Raw genomic sequence first — 17,716 nt, 5'->3', positions numbered from 1 at the left:
GGTGGGTAACACGGTCCACATTTTACAGATGAGGAATCAAGGGCACAAAGATGTTGAGGAAGTAAGCTAAGGCATTAGACTAGTACCTGCTGGACACAATTAAGAGGCATCATGTAAGGGTTTGTCTAATCTCTTGCTCCCTATATGCAATTCCTCATCAACCTGTCAATTATCCACGACTGTTCATCCTGCCCTGCACCTGTTCATCACCAGTCTTCTCACACGGCTGTCCTGAAGGTTGATGATTACACTCAGAGCAGAGTACAGAGACCCTATCAGGTCCTACACTGATTTTGCTATTAAAATTGAGACAATATCACATAGATTTGCCCTTGTTCTTTTTTTTCATTTTTAATGACATTTACTGTTTTCTTTCTAATGCACTTAATTGTCCTTTAATTATTTCACATCATAGCTTATGCCTATTCTGAATCACCCCAAGTACGCTGCATGGTTCCAGGAACATATCAAGCATAAATACATGTTGACTGTTTCTCCCATTCCACAGCACATTAATATTTTGCACATACCACTTTATTAATAATAATCGTTCACATTTATTGAATGCTTACCACATGCCAGAAACTGTATTCATTTTCACATATATTATGACATTTAAGTCCTATAATAATTCTGTATTATAGATTAGGAAACTGGAGCTTTAAAAGTTTATGGGCAGGCTTCCCTGGTGGCGCAGTGGTTGAGGGTCTGCCTGCCGATGCAGGGGACACGGGTTCGTGCCCCGGTCTGGGAAGATCCCACATGCTGCGGAGTGGCTGGGCCCATGACCCATGGCCACTGAGCCTGCGCGTCTGGAGCCTGTGCTCCGCAACAGGAGAGGCCACAACAGTGAGAGGCCCACATACCGCAAAAAAAAAAAAAAAAGTTTATGGCAACAATTTATTACTATACACTTGAACCTAAGTTATCTGCACCAGCAACCATCGCTCCTAGTCACTGCTATACGTGATCCTCCCTCCCGGTTTTATTTCCAGCTCACTCAATAAAACTGTGAGTTCCTTGAAAACAGGGCTGTATTTTATAATTTTTACTTAATAAGACTAAGTATTGGGTTTTATTTCAATGTATTTGCTATTATAACTGATGCTAAATCTTGCTAAGAAAAAAAGAGATGGGTTATTATGTGAGAATTTTAACCTTGACTGTAACCTGAAAATTTAATGCTAGCAGTTGTCCTAGAAAGTAAATTTCCTTCTATAACCATGGACTATGATTACACTGTGGGCAAGAATGGTGCTCACTATACAGTTTATCAGTAAGGTGAAGAAATTTACTTGTAAGAAACCTTAATCTATATGGCAGAACATAGTCAACATGCAGATCTTAAATTTTACTCTTTGGACTATTTAATTCCAATTTCCTTAAGAAGGTTTTATTATATTGTTAGATACATAATATTTATTTACTATGTTATATATATTTACCAATATTATCCTAAAACTGATATTAAATTAATATCACCATTCTTCCTTTCCTTGTTGTCTTGTTCCAGGAAATCTAGATTCTTCTCTTTATTTAAAACCCCCTTTCTAAAGTTATACATCTTCGCAGAGAGATGTGACTAATGAACAAACTATAGTACAATAACTACCTTTAGCTCCCCAAGCTCAGGCCCTGCTCTCAACTAGTAGCCCCTCTCTCTCTACAAAGCTACTGAGCCACAACCCCAGGGGTAGAGGCTGCTATGTTCCAACAGAAGCCGCTGCACCAGATCCTCTGCCCAACACGGGTCACTCTGCATTCCTCATTCTTATCCCCAACCACTGCCTTCTTCTTAGCTTTCACGGTGACCCACAAAATTTCCAGGATTTCTTACTACTACATAGCCCTGTCCCCCCACTTCCCTCATGCAGTTGCCAGATCCTCACTCAGGCTCCTCACTAATACAAAGAGACTGTTGGTTAAGGAATCTTCCAGAGTGGATCAAGGCCAAAGAGACTCAGGATCTTGCTACCAGGACTGTCCTTGGAACCCCCACATTGATTCCAGAATGTTCTGGAAGCTACAATATCAAGTACAATAGTACTAGAGATCAGTTACACTGGATTACACAGACACTTCTAAAAATTTAGTCTGGGAATATAACAGGCTTTTAAAACATGGTTTCATGTTTTCAAGTGTCCCACTTCCATTTGCCTTATCGATAAACTTTTGTAAGAAGATGCTTTCAAAGTTAGAACTTATTATTTTTATAGAATTTTCTACTATACCAAATTCTTAATTTATTGTTTCAGGATTCTTACCTCTAATAATAATAACAACACACTAATGGTTACTTACTTGGGCGATTCTGTACTTTCTCTATTAAAGTAGAGTTGAACAGTTCAATAAACAAAGACTCCGACCTTTCTGGTTCATCATCATCCAAAATTGAAATAGTTATTGTTGCCTCACTCTGATTGGCTCTGAAAAGAGCGAATCCAGAAGCTGGAATATAGTCTTTTCCTTGAGTTGCTCTGGCTAAATTAGGTGGAAAATAAGGCAGTTTTTCCATATCATCCAGTGTTGCGTATGTGACTTTGACTCTTCCCAGGAGGCCTTTTAACCTTATTATTGACAAAGTGATGTTCTGGGTGGCTTCCTCCACTTCAATAGGTCTATTTTTCTCAGAAAAGATGAAGACCCCATAAGGATCATCACTAGCCAAAACTATTAATGTGGCATTAGTATGAACTCCCAAAGAGCCACTGGAGACACTGAGGATAGACACGGAGAATGCCTTATCCAATTCTGGATCTTCATCAGGCAATATTTCCACTGTAATGTTGGCGCTCTTCTGTCCAATCTCAAATGTGACGTTGCCAGAGGTGAAGGCCAGATCGCCATCAGGATCAGAGTCTATGCTCCAAAGCAAAGTCACTCGAGACAGAGTCCCATGACTTCTCATAATCTTTAAAATATTTAATATTAAAATGTATTAAAAGAGGAATTAAAACCATTGACTTACAGGTCTGTAAATACAGAATGATAACGGGATATTAACTTTTTATTTTATTTTATATAAGCTGTTCTCAAGAATATAAAATTCTTGAAGGCAATGTACTACCCATATTTGAAGACCCTCAGGGAGTCCCACTTAAAAAGTGATTGTTGCAGGAAATGACAGACTGACTTAACATTTTTAGCTTCTAACTAATCTATAGCTGTATCACTTCTGCAACTATAACATATATTAGTAATAAAGCAAATGTAATTAACAGTGTATTATATTTAAGTATATTCATGAAAATGTTTATATTTCCTGCAAAGAAGGTATATACTTTACTGTAAGGAAAAGATGACTGATAATTTTTCTGAAAAGTTAGCCATAAAACTCATTTTTAAAAACAAATTATATTTAATTGTATGTTCAATACAATATAAAAAACAAAACTTCGGGCTTCCCTGGTGGTGCAGTGATTGAGAGTCCACCTGCCGATGCAGGGGACGCGGGTTCGTGCCCCAGTCTGGGAAGATTCCACATGCCGCGGAGCGGCTGGGCCTGTGAGCCATGGCTGCTGAGACTGTGCGTCCGGAGCCTGTGCTCCACAACGGGAGAGGCCACAACAGTGAGAGGCCCACGTACCGCAAAAAAAAAAAAAAAAGTTCACCAAAAAAGTACATAATCCAAGGTTATATAAAACACATTTAAGAAGCAAGAAATATTTTGTCAACAGTATGTTAAAAAGAATGAAAAGCCTAAAGAAATCACTTCACGTTAAGTCCCAACTAAAAGAAATTTTTATTTATACTTAAAATACGAATGCTGGCTCAAAATAAAGTTAGAGCCAGGAATTTATAAAACTTGATGCTTTCCCTTGATCCTTTTTTTTTTCTTTCTTTAGTGTTGGGTTGGCCAAAGAGTTCATTTGTTATTTTTCCGTAAGATGGCTCTAGTAGTGCTTAGTTGTCTTTAACTTCATTAGAAACAATTTTGTTAGACTGTATTGTAAAGGCTATCATATCAGCGTGCATTTAAAAAAAAAAACTTAACAAAATTGGTGAATTTTTGTGTAGCCATTTTAATATTGAAGATGGAAGAAAAAAGCAACATTTTTGGCATATAGCTATATTATCTCAAGATAGGTAAAAATGCAACTGAAATGCAAAAAAAGATTTGTGCAGTGTATGGAGAAGGTGCTGTGACTGACTGAACATGTCAAAAGTGGTTTGTGAAGTTTCATATTGGAGATTTCTCACTGGACAATGCTCCCCGGTTGGGTAGACCAGTTAAAAACGACAGCGATCAAATAAAGACATTACTTGAGAAATCAACGTTATACCACACAGGAGATAGCCAACATAATCAAAATGTCCAAATCGAGCACTGAAAATCATCTGCAGCAGCTTGGTTATGTTAATCGCTTTGATGTTTGGGTTCCACATAAGTTAAGGGAAAAAAAACCTTCTTGAGTGCATTTTCGCATGTGATTCTCTACTGAAACGTAATGAAAATGTTCTGCTTTTAAAACAAATTGTGATGGACGATGAAAAGTGGATACTGTACGATAATGTGGAATGGAAGAGATCGTGGGGCAAGTGAAATGAACCATCACCAACCATACCAAAGGCCGGTATTCATCCAAAGAAGGTGATGTGTATATGGTGGGATTGGAAGGGAGTCCTCTATTATGAGCTCCTTCCGGAAAACCAAACAATTAATTCCAACAAGTGCCATTCCCAACTAGACCAACTGAAAGCAGCATTCAACGAAAAGCGTCCAGAATTAGTCAACAGAGAACACAAAATCTTCCATTAGGATAACGCAAGACCGCATGTTTCTTTGATGAACAGGCAAAAACTGTTACAGCTTGGCTGGGAAGTTCTGATTCATCCGCCATATTCACAAGACACTGCACCTTCGGATTTCCATTTATTTCAGTCTTTACAAAATTCTCTTAATGGAAAAAATTTCAATTCCCTGGAAGATTGTAAAAGATACCTGGAATAGTACTTTGCTCAAAAAACTAAAAAGTTTTGGGAAGATGGAATTATGACGTTGCCTGAAAAATGGCGGAAGGTAGTGGAACAGAAGGGTGAATACGTTGTTCAATAAAGTTCTTGGTGAAAATGAAAAATGTGTCTTTTATTTTTACTTTAAAACCGAAGGAACTTTTTGGCCAATCCAATAATTAGTTATCGGGATTTCCCTGGTGGCACAGTAGTTACGAATCTGCCTGCCAATGCAGGGGACACGGGTTCAATCCTTGGTCCGGGAAGATCCCATGTGCCATGGAGCAACTAAGCCCATGAGCCACAACTACTGCGCCTGCATGCCACAATTACTGAAGCCCATGTGCTCTAGGGCCCGCATGCTGCAGCTACTGAGCCCGCTTGCCTAGAGCCCATGCTCTGCAACAAGAGAAGCCACTGCAATGAGAAGCCCGCGCACCACAACTAAAAGTAACCCCCAATCGACCCCACATGCTGCGGAGCAACTAAGCTCATGAGCCACAACTACTGAGCCTGAGCGCCACAACTACTGAAGCCCACACACCCTAGAGCCTGCGCACCGCAACTACTGAGCCATGCACCACAACTACTGAAGCCCACGCACTCTAGGGCCCACATGCTGCAACTACTGAGCCTGCATGCCTAGAGTTCGTGCTCTGCAACAAGAGAAGCCACCGCAATGAGAAGCCTGTGCACAGCAACAAAGACCCAAAGCAACCAAAAAAATAATAATAAAATAAATTAGTTATCCCTTCTGAAGTTGTTTAATTTACTCCACAACAGTTAACTGAAGATCTGCCATGAGAATACAGAAAGGATATATTTTGAGTGATCCTTCGTATCACTTGTATAAAATCTGAGAAAGCTGAGCAAGTTTCTAGCTCCTCTAATTTATTTAACCATAGAATCCTACTTAATTCCTACTGGATGAATGCAGAGTAGACACACACAGACATACAGACATACACATACACACACACATACACACACACATAGAGTTGTTATTATTGCTGTTCACAAATGTTTTGGATTTTCTTTCCTTCTGGGAGAGATACAAGCCAGGATTGCACTTCTCTACGTGGTTACATTAGCGTTGTCATGTGACTTGCACTTGCTTTGACCAAAGAAATTAAGTGGAAATGCTGTGAATCACTTCCAGAAAGAAGCTGAAGAGCCAGTGTGCAGTTCCTCACATTCACACTTCCCCACTCCGTGGAGAGAGAAGCACCTGTTGAGATGCAGCCTCTACAATCCTCAGTCCTAAGTCACTGATGACAGCCCACTTCAGATGGACGTAAACCATGAGTGAAAAATAAATCTTTGTTGTAGTAAGCCAATGAGCTTTGGAGATGTTTGTTACTACAGTCTATATGAATCAATATAAAAATCTATGTAGGACACATCCACTGTATTCCTTAAAGACTCAGGAATATTCAGAGTCATAAGATGAATTTGTATGCAAAGTGAAAGACAAAGACAAATGTCAAATCGTTGTTTAATTATCAGTTTGAATTGTCTGTGCCTCCAGGCTCATTCCCCTCCACTTAAATAGAAAAAAATCAATATAAAGTACACCTTAATAAAACAATAAAACAGTGTTAAAAGCAATGTCTAGGACTGGAGGAAAACGTACTCACCTTTAATATAACAGTGCTGTACCCATCTTCTGGTTCAGTTCCACTGACAAAGAGTGACTCAGGGCTAAATTCAAATACACCATGAGCATGGTCTGAGGCTGCAATTGTCACTAGAATTTCGGAAGCCGCTCCTAGACTGGCTGCATGGATAAGTTCCAACAAACAGAAGAAAATGTTAATCAGTAATTTACAAACCAAAGGGAAAAGCAAGGAACAACTTTTTGAAAAAAGATGTACCATTCACTGAGCATGTTCTAATTTGCTTTAGAAAGAGAGGCACACACAAATGGCTGCCACACATATTCATGCTTTTATGACCTTCCTCTGTCTGGGCACTAACGTGATATACAAGTGCTGCATAAGCACTTGAAGATGAATAAGGAAAACTTGTTTTTCTTTTTCTTTTCTATGAAAGAAAACATTCTTCCACACGGAGCATATGAGGAAATTCTCCCATGACCTTTGCTAACCTCAGAAGAACGTGAACCAAAATGATTCTTACCCTTATGAAATACTAGTTTCCCTACGATTTTCATCAATCTGACTGCACAAATTCTTGGTTTCCAAATGTGCATTAAAATTAAGGCCTATTTTCATCATATTATGATATTATAGATCTACCTCCCCTGGTCTCATCCAGTCCTATAACTAAAAAGATGCCAAGATCTAAAGAAGTATTTAATGTTTTCCTAAGAAGTAGGTTCAACTTTTATGTTGTATTAATGGATTTGAACTAGAAAATAAACAATCCCAAAATTAGGAGAGTAATTAAATACAGAAGTTACATGAGGCATTACATGGAAGTCAGGAATGACAGGGGTGGGAACATGAGTTCTGAAACTAAAATATAAAACCTGACATGGTGAAAAAGGAATGTTTTGAGGATTCCTCAACAGGAATCCTTTTGAGGGTTAGTAAGAGTACTCCCTAAAGAAAACAAGTATTTCTATGTATTCTCCCTTAATATGAAAAATATTTGAGGTAAAAAGCTGAATCATGTTTGTATACGAATATAATTCAAAAGGCATCCTCTTTTCAATATTCCCGCCCATTAACTGGCAACTTATTCTCCCCATTTGTTTTCTTCTTAATTTCTCTTTCCCATTTGTTCTGATTAAAAGTTACATATAAAGACCCATTTGTTTTTGTAAAGAAAATCACTGTGATACATTTTACGTGAAAGTATAAATGTTCTATTTATCTCTTTTTCAGGTACTCAAAGCGATGTAAAATCTTTTTCAATAATCACTTTGTAAATGATACCAAGCAAAAGTTGTTATAATTAGAATCAGGAAACTGCATTAGGTTCACACAGAGAGGAGGAGAGTCTGGGCTTTGGAGGCAGACAGGACCTGATTGTGACTTGATCACTTTCTAGCTGGCTGACAATAACATGGAACAAATAATACTTCATAAAGTTGTGCTGGTTAATGAGATGAAATACATAAAGGACCTGCATGTAGTAGGTATCAATAAATGGTTAATTTTCTTGTCTCTAAAAAGAAAAGTTAAAATGTAGAATAGTAAAGGGCCTTGGAACAGCTGCTTACCACGTTTGTGAATAGCTGGAAGGAAGAATTCCATGTCCCCATCACCACTACCACTGCCATCAACCCTAAAGAGTTCAGTCACTTCACAAGGAGAAACACAGAGACACAACCCACGCAACACACGTTGACACAATGAGAAAATTGAGAGCTCTTAAAACATATCCAGCAAAGAGGAAAATACAGTAATATTAGACATGCATTCTTCAAAAAACAAAAAAAACAACATATTAGGTGGTAATAGTATAACATTAGTCAAGCTACCAATATATATAACTTTCATTCATAGCTTCAGGAAATATTCCATGTAGGCTGTAATTGGCATGTCCCATTTCTGCCAATTTAACTAGTTTTATTTTTAAATTTTCAGTTTACAACAGTGTAAATTGTTTTTAACATTTTAAATATGTTTTAAACATCTGCGTGCACGTATCAGCTTACACTTAGTTCTATATACCTCTGACAGTCACCTTACCACTTACAACCACCAATTCAAAATTAGGGAAAGGCATCTAACATTTCCCTTCAACCACACAGTTAAATTCCCACCATATGTACCATTCTCAGGCTTGATCACCCTTTTGCCACTGACATTTCTCAAAGAACCCTGGACAAGCAGCCTAAAAACCTTGGCTTCAGCCCTGGCTGTGAGACACAGCAGTTGTAAAACCTTTAGCAAGTCACTAAACCTCTTGGTACCTCACTTTTCTCACCTATGAAACATGCCTGCTGCCTTTTGCAGAACTACTGTAAAGATCAAATAAATAATATTGTAGAAAATGAAGTACCCTGGCAATATATAAAGACTATAATAAAGAGAAAATGATTCTAACTTTACTTCCACTACATCTCACAAGCCAACCATTATTTTGCCAAATATTTGAAAACAAAGAAGACAGGAAGGGCAGCGATGGCAGCAGTGGAAAAGGAGTAAGAGTAGCAAGACCACATCCACACCTATGTGCTTCTACCAGTATCCTTGATTGACAGGCCAGTCTAAGATCTGCCCTGCTCTTCTGTGTTTCCCCTCCAAAGGACTGGGATATATATGAGAATTTATGGCACTCAAAACCTGAAATGATCTTAGAGACATAAGAGGCAAAATGGATTTCAGGGACTATCCAGTGCATGGCTTGGCTTCCATATTAACCAGAAGTTGTGAGGAAGAGGGGTGAAATTTAACAGCAATGTACCCTGGCTAGCATAAAACATCTACTCAGGTGGCTATCATATGTAGAATTAGTATTACAGGCAAAACAGTGAGGAATAAGGGTTTCTCCTTTGATCCTCAAAAGAATTTAGCTCTACAAGCTATTTCACCTCTTAGGCAGTCCCAGCTACAACTGGAGGAATGGAGGCCAGCGTCTAGATTCCTCTACCTCCAATCCGCACTCAAAGGGGGCGGGGGAGGATCAGCTTCTCTGCCAGTATTGCCCACTTAAGGTGCAAGACTGGTTTTCAAATGAGTACTCATGCCCAATTAATACATAACGATGCATATTCTAGAGATATAGAAGTTTCTATATAAAATCACAAGTATCACTATGATCACAAATATCATTTCTGAAGAATATTTGATGCTCCTTATTAATCAATATTAGGTAATACTCACTAACAGTTTCTCTATTACACAAGTATTTTTAGCTGTAAGTAATACAAAGAACAATTCTTCAAATACTTTATAGTGACCTCTGATTAATGAAGTCGTTTCATGAAAATAATGATTTGGAAATGAAAGGACTTGTCTCTAGAAGACAAGCAAAGCTGGTATTGTTACATGACACCAGCCCAGCAGGCTGTCCAGCATACTTTCACTGTTTTATGTAGTCAGCCAAGCTGTGGCGCTGTTTAATCATTTCCCTGGCTTGTCCTCCTTTGCTGCCACCTGGGCTTTGGGAAAACAAGGAAGGGAAACATGGGAAAATTTTGTCATACTTCCCCAAAGTCTCACTGCATACTAAAAGACAATCTTAGTATTTCTGTCTTACCCAATTTCTCCCTTTGGATGGCTTATTCAGTACTATGACTTTCTTCATCAAAACATAAAAATAATAATAAGCTAATAATACCAGCTTTTGTAATGGAAGAGACTGACCTGATGAATACCATACCAACTCCCAAATTCTTACATTTATAAAGGTAATATGGTACACATCTCATGTGTACTGTAACACCCCCAGTAGCACCTGATAATCAAACACAGTGATACTTCTGCAAAGAAACATATATAGTTAATCTAAGTGGGATAAATAAAGATTATAAGTAGCCTCTCTTCAATACAGATGAGTTTTGCCACAAAGTGGATTTTTGACTCCAAAAATCTGTGATAATCAGAGTTTTCGGCATTACAGAATTGAGAGGAAGGTATTATTAACCTGTTTTATTGATAATCACCTCATAATGGATTATCTAAAGAGATTAACTTTGACCTGTTCTACAGCTGGAGGTAGCTCTAAAGGAGCTACTGTGAAAATTGAAATAAGGAAGAAGGTAGAGAGGTGATTTTAGAGGCACCTACTCTGAATGATAGCTATAATTTGGTGATTCAGCATAATTAAATTATTTCATTGTAAAAGCACATCTACTTTAGGAAAAGACCAATGGGTAATGAAAGGGTGAAAAACAGCACAATAGGTTAAATCAAAAGAACCTATTTCCTTAATAGAATCTACTACCACCATGGTGAGTGTACAAGTAAATATTTGACATTTTTGAGTCTTACCTCCTCCCTCCAAGTTTAACAACTCAACTTTAAAGGATTTTTCCAATTCAGGAATAGAATTATCAGTGATGTTAACAGAAATGTACTTAAGTCTTTCTCCTGGTTGAAATTCTAAGGTACCAGCAACACTCTGAAATATAAATAAAAGATTTATCCATTAGATTATAATTATTCTGTATGTGAATGTGTAAAATAAGAATGTTTACTATATCCCAAATTGTTATAAATACTGAAACAGATAAAGTAAAATATAAAATTGAAAACATTTAAGTGGATATGAATAGTGTTCAATATGAATTCTAAACAAATATCCTCAAACTAAATAAAGCAGATGGATTTTTATCTCTCTTATTTTCCTATTCATCAAAAAAAAATTGTTAAGGCAAATGAGAAATCTGAATAGGTGACATCCACAAATTCCTAAAGAATTAAGTCAATGAGATGCATGGAATTCTTTTGATTAAGTATATTGAGAACTATTCGGTTTATGTCATTGAGTAATTTAAATACTCACTGCATAATAATAATCGTATTTTCATTCCAAAAATTTCCCCTATAGCAATAATAAGTATCAATCCACTGGGCATTAATCTTTCCTTGATTATATCACAATTGCAATTCGCGATACAAATCTCCCATCAGAAAAGTTCATAGCTACTAGAAAAGTAGTTTTTTAAAGTCTTAAGGCCCTTTTTCTCCCACTATCTAATATAAGCATTTTCCCCTCAAGTCATGAGAATAAATAAAGATGTTTAAATTTTTTCTAGGGTTAGCTTTTGTGGACAACTATATTTCATCCTGCGGAGCAATTAATGATCCTAAAGCTAAACTGAGGAGCCCAAGTACCAATGCATTTAATCACTCACTTACTAATTTTTTTCAATATTTTCAAACACATAGTATGTGCGTTGTACCATTTTAGATGCTTGGGATTCAAAAACAGCCAAATCATATCTGTATCTCCATGAAAACATTCCCTAAGGAGTATTAAGCACAGGATAGAAAACAACTGCTATAAAAGACACACAGCAGCTCAAGAAAAAAAAGTAATTAACCCTGCCTACAGTGCAGTCATCAAAGGAGTAATTCTACAAATCTTAACAGCAGAAATAACATTTGACTGTCTTAGGAAACCATATTATTTGACATTAGCAATATCTTACACAATTGGCCACTCCCTCTCTCTCTGGTATTCCGTGATACCACATTTCCTATTTTTCCTACCTTTTTAGCTCATCTTTGTGTTCTTTGAATTTTAACATTCTCCTAGGACCTGGAAAAACTATTTTTCATCAGATTCCCTCTAGACCCTATCTCTAGACAAGGCTACCATATTCTAGGCTTTTAATGTCATGTATATGTTCCCAACTTCCAAATTTCTACAGGCAAAACTTATTTCATTGCACTTCGCCTTATTTCACCTTGCAGATATTGTATTTTTTACAAATTAAAGGTTTTAGCGACCCTGCGTAGAGCAAGTTTATTGGTTCCATGTTTTCCAATAGCATTCCCTCACTTCTTGTCTCTGTGTCACATTTTGGTAATTCTCACAATATTTCAAACTTTTTCCTAATTGTTATATTTGTTAACAGTGATCTGTGATCAGTGATCTTTGATGTTACTATTGTAATTGTTTTGGGGCACAGGGAACTACACCCATATAAGACAGCTAATTTAATAATTGTGTGTGCTCTCTGACTGCTCCACTGACTAGCCATTCCCCCATCTCTCTCCCTCTTCTGGGGCCTCCTATTCCCTTAGATACAACAATATTGAAATTAGGCTGATCAGTAACCCTACAATGACCTCTAAGTGTTCAAGTGGAAGGGAGAGTCACATGTCTCTCACTTTAAATCAGAAGCTAGAAATAATTATTAAGCTTAGTAAGAAAGGCATGTCAAAAGCCAAGACAGGCCAAAACCTACACCTCTTGAGCCAAACAGTTAGCTAAGTTTTAAATGCAATGGAAAAGTTCTTGAAGGAAATTAAAAGTGCTACTCCAGTGAACTCATGAATGATAAGAAAACAAAACAGCCTTACTGATGATATGGAGAGTTTTAGTAGTTATATAGAAAATCAAACCAGCCACAACATTCCCTTAGGCCAAAGCCTAATCCACAGCAAGGCCCTAACTCTCTTCAGTTCCATAAACGCTGAGAGAGGTAAGGAAGCTGCAGAAGAAAAGTTTGAAGCTAGCAGAGGTTAGTTCATAAGGTTGATGGGAAGATGCCATCTCTATAACACATAAGTACAAGATGAAACACCAAGTGCTGACATAGAAGCTTCAGCAAGTTATCCAGGAGATCTAGCTAAGATAATGAATGAAGGCGGCTGCACTAAATAAGAGATTTTCAATGTAGTTAAAACAGTGTTATATTGGAAGAAAACGCCATCTAGGACTTTCATAATTAGGAGAATTCAATGGCAGGATTCAAAGCCTCAAAAGACAGGCTAACTTTCTTATCAGGGGCTAATAATGCAGCTGGTGACTGTAAGTTGAAGCCAATGCTCATTTACCATTCCAAAAATCCTAGGGCCCTTAAGAATTATGCTAAATCTACTATACCTGTGCTCTGTAAGTGGAACAACAAAGCCTAGATGACAGCACTTCTGTTAACAACATGGTTTACTAAATATTTAAGCCTACTGTGGAGACCTACTTCTCAGAAAAAAATATTCCTTTCAGAATATTACTGCTCATTGACAAGGCACCTGGTCACAAGAGCTCTAATAGAGATGTACAATGAGATTCATGTTGTTTTCATACCTGCTAACACAACATCCATTCTGCAACCCATGGCCTGAAAATTCTCAGAAACATCTCCAAGGGTATTAGCTTTCTGACAGTCATGAAGGATACATACATAGATTTTTTTGTTTCTTTCATTTTGTTTTAGTTATTAAAGAAAATGATAATCCAACTGGAGATTGGGGATGGCCATATATGACAAACCCACAGCTAACAACATACTCAATGGTAAAAAGCTGAAAGCATTTCTTCTAAGATCAGGAACAAGACAAGGATACCCACTCTCGCCACTTTAATTCAACATAGTATTGGAAGTCCTAGACACAGCAGTCAGACAAGAAAAAAAATAAAAGGAATCCAAATTGGAAAGAAAGAAGTAAAACTGTCACTGTTTGCAGACAACATGATACTATACATAGAAAATCCTAAAGAGACCACCAGGAAACTACTAGAGCTCATCAATGAATCTGGTAAAGTTGCAGGATACAAAATTAATATACAGAAATCTGTTGCATTTCTATACATTAACAACAAAGTATCAGAAAAATTAAGGAAACAGTCACATTTACAATAGCGTCAAAAAGAATAAAATACCTAGGACTAAACCTACCTAAGGAAGTAAAAGACTTGTACTCCGAAAATATACGATGATGATGAAAGAAACTGAAGACAACACAAACAGATGGAAAGATATACTGTGTTCTTAAATTGGAAGAATCAGTATTGCTGAAATGACCATACTACCTAAGGCAATCTACAGATTCAATGCAATCCCTATCAAAATATTAATGTCATTTTTTAAAGCTTTTTTTGATGTGGACCATTTTTTTAGAGTCTTTATTGAATTTGTTACAATATTGCTTCTGTTTTAAGTTTTGGTTTTTTGGCCACGAGGCATGTGGGATCTTAGCTCCCCAACCAGGGATCAACGTGCACCCCCTGCATTGGAAGGTGAAGTTTTAACTACTGGACTGCCAGGGAAGTGCCTTAATGTCATTTTTCACAGAACTAGAACAAATAATTTTAAAATTTGTATGAAACACAAAAGACTGAATAGCCAAAACAATCCTGAGGACAGAGCTGGAGGAATCAAACTCCCTGACTTCATAGTAGACTACAAAGCTACAGTAATCAAAACAGTATGGTACTGGCACAAAAACAGACACATAGACTAATGGAAGCAAAAGTAAACAAATGGGACCTAATTAAACTTCAAAGCTTTTGCACAGCAAAGGAAACCATCAACAGAATGTAAAGACAACCTACTGAATGGGAGAAAATATTGGCAAATGATATGACCAACAAGGGATTAATATCCAACATATATAAAGAGTTCATACAACTCAACATGAAAACAAAAAAACCCAAATAAAAAATGGGCAGAAGAACTGAATAGACATTTCTCCAAAGAGGAAATGTAGATGGACAACAGGCACATGAAAAGATGCTCAACATAGCTAATCATCAGGGAAATACAAATCAAAACCACAATGAGATATCATCTCACACCTGTCAGAATGGCTATCATCAAAAAGAGCACAAATAACAAATGTTGGCAAGGATGTGGAGAAAAGGGAAGCCTCATACACTGTTGGTGAGAATGTAAATTGGTGCAGCCACAGTGGAAAACAGTATGGAGGTTTCTCTAAAACCAAAAATATCACTACCATATGACACAGCAATTCCATTCTTGAGTATATATATCCAAAAAAAACCCAAAACACTAATTTGAAAAGACACATGCACCCCAACGTTCATAGCAGCATTATTTATAATTGCCAAGATATGAAAGCAACCTAAGTGTCCATCAACAGATGGATGGATAAAGAAGTTATGGTATACACACACACACACACACACACACACACACACAATGGAATATTACTCAGCCATTAAAAGGATGAAATTTTGCCATCTGTAGCAACACAGATGGACTTAGAGGGCATTATGCTAAGTGAAATAAGTCAGACAGAGAAGGACAAACACTGTATGATATTATCTATGTGTAGAATCTAAATAACACAATAAACTAGTGAATATAAGAAAAAGGGGGCTTCCCTGGTGTCGCAGTGGTTGAGAGTCTGCCTGCCGATGCAGGGGACATGGGTTCGTGCCCCGGTCCGGGAAGATCCCACATGCCGCGGAGTGGCTGGGTCTGTGAGCCGTGGCCGCTGAGCCTGCGCGTCCAGAGCCTGTGCTCCACAACAAGAGAGGCCACAGCAGTGAGAGGCCCGCGTACCGTAAATAAATAAATAAACAGATAGATAGATAGATAGATAGATAGATAGATAGATAAATAAAAAAGAAAAGAAAAAGGAAGCAGACTCACAGATATAGAGAACAAAGTATGGTTACCAGTGGGGTAGTGAGGCAATGTAGTGTTGAGGGAGTGGGAGGTACTATGGGGTGTAAGATAGGCTCAAGGATGTACTGTACAACATGTAGAATATAGCCAATATTTTATAATAACTGTAAATGAAACATAACCTTTAAAAATCGTATAAAATTTTTTTTAATTTTTTTTAATGAATAAAGGACCTGAATAGACATTTCTCAAAAGATGACGTACAAATGGGCTACAGCTATATGAAAAGGTGCAAATCATCACTAATCATCATGGAAATGCAAATCAAAAGCACAATGAGATATCACCTCACACCTGTTAGAAGGAATACTGTTAAAAAGACAAGAGATGACAAGTATTGGAAAGGATGTGGAGAAAAGGAAATGCTTGTACACTGTTGGTAGGAATGCAAATTCATATAGCAATTATAGAAAATGGCACAGAGGGTCCACAAAAACTTAAAAACAGAACCGTTATATGATCTAGTAATTCCATTCCTGGATATATATCCAAAGGAAATGAATTCACTATGTTGAAGAGATATCCGCATTCCCATGTTCACTGAAGCATTATTCACAGTAGCCAAGATATGAAAACAACCTAAATGTCTTTCAGCAGATCAATGAAGAAAATTAGATAGTAGATAGATAGAACAGAATATTATTCAGCCTTAAAAAATAGAAAAAGGAAATCCTGTCATATGCAACAACAGGGACGAACCTGAAGAACATCATGCTAAGTAAAACAAGCCAGACACAGAAAGACAAATACTTCATGATCCAATAATACGTGGAACCTAAAACAGTCAAACTCATAGAAGCAGAAACTAGACTAGAAGGGTGCTTGCCAGGAACTGGAAGAAGGGGAAAATAAGAAGTTATCAACGGATGCAAAGTTTCAGTTATGCAAGGTAAGTTCTGGAGCAATACTATATTGTACACTTGAAATCTGCTAAGAGAGTAGATTTTAAGCATCTTGAAAGAAAGAAAGGAAGGAAGGAAAGAAAGAAGGAAGGGAGGGAAAGAAAATTATATCTATGTGAGGTGATGGATATGTTAATTAGCTTATTGTGGTAATCATTTCACAATATATATGTGTATCAAAATATTAAGTTGTACATCTTAAATACATATAATTTTTATTCGTCAATTATACCTGAATAAAGCTAAAAAAAACTTTAAAAAGACCATCAATATAAGGACTAAAGTATTTCTTTAACAGAACACAGAGAAGACAATACTAAGCCGAGATGAGATGCCCTATGGAGTATACTACATACCAAACTAAAGACAAAATAAATGTCAGGGCAAGAGAAATATAACTTGCCCAATAAAAGCGTTTGAGAAAGAAGAAATCATCTTCTTGCAGTTAGCAAAGAAAACTCTGCTAACTGCAATACAGCCAAAATTAATTGAATTCAATTAGCCAAGTTTTCTGGGGTTTGGGAGAAAAAGTATGTACAAATTACTGAAGACTACACCCTTGTACAGGTCTTATTAGGAATAAGAGGAAAATCAAGAAAATTAATATTAAATTTAAGGAAAAAGATTCTTTGGGAAAACAAATGTTGAAGGATATAAAATACTTCCTGAGAAGTATAGTTGAGAAGAAATTATGAGCATTCACTTAATATGCATATTGGTGATAATACAACTAGGCAACAGTTATTGAGGGTTACTATATATGTTCCATGTACTATACGTGACACTTAAAATGCCATCAATCCTCAGAGTGGCCCAGCCCAGCAAATATTATCTCTCCCTT

General features: G+C 37.1%; 1 protein-coding gene across 1 annotated transcript in view; it reads right to left on the bottom strand.

Moving 5' to 3' along the window:
* The window catches only part of ADGRV1 (adhesion G protein-coupled receptor V1), a gene marked incomplete at its 5' end in the record, with an annotated part of 521,373 nt that overhangs the window by 436,075 nt on the left and 67,582 nt on the right, over positions 1–17,716 (bottom strand). The window contains 4 exons of the mRNA XM_081231559.1: positions 2,302–2,911; positions 6,591–6,730; positions 8,141–8,221; positions 10,860–10,989. Coding sequence (XP_081087685.1) covers positions 2,302–2,911; positions 6,591–6,730; positions 8,141–8,221; positions 10,860–10,989 — 961 coding nt within the window. The remainder of the gene's footprint in view (positions 1–2,301; positions 2,912–6,590; positions 6,731–8,140; positions 8,222–10,859; positions 10,990–17,716) is intronic.

This window comes from Mesoplodon bidens (genome assembly GCF_964165515.1).
Source record: "Mesoplodon bidens genome assembly, chromosome: 4".
NCBI classification, from domain to species: Eukaryota; Metazoa; Chordata; class Mammalia; order Artiodactyla; family Ziphiidae; genus Mesoplodon; species Mesoplodon bidens.
The sequence above is the reverse complement of the archived record's forward strand: the minus strand, read 5'-3'. Positions and strand labels throughout refer to the sequence as shown.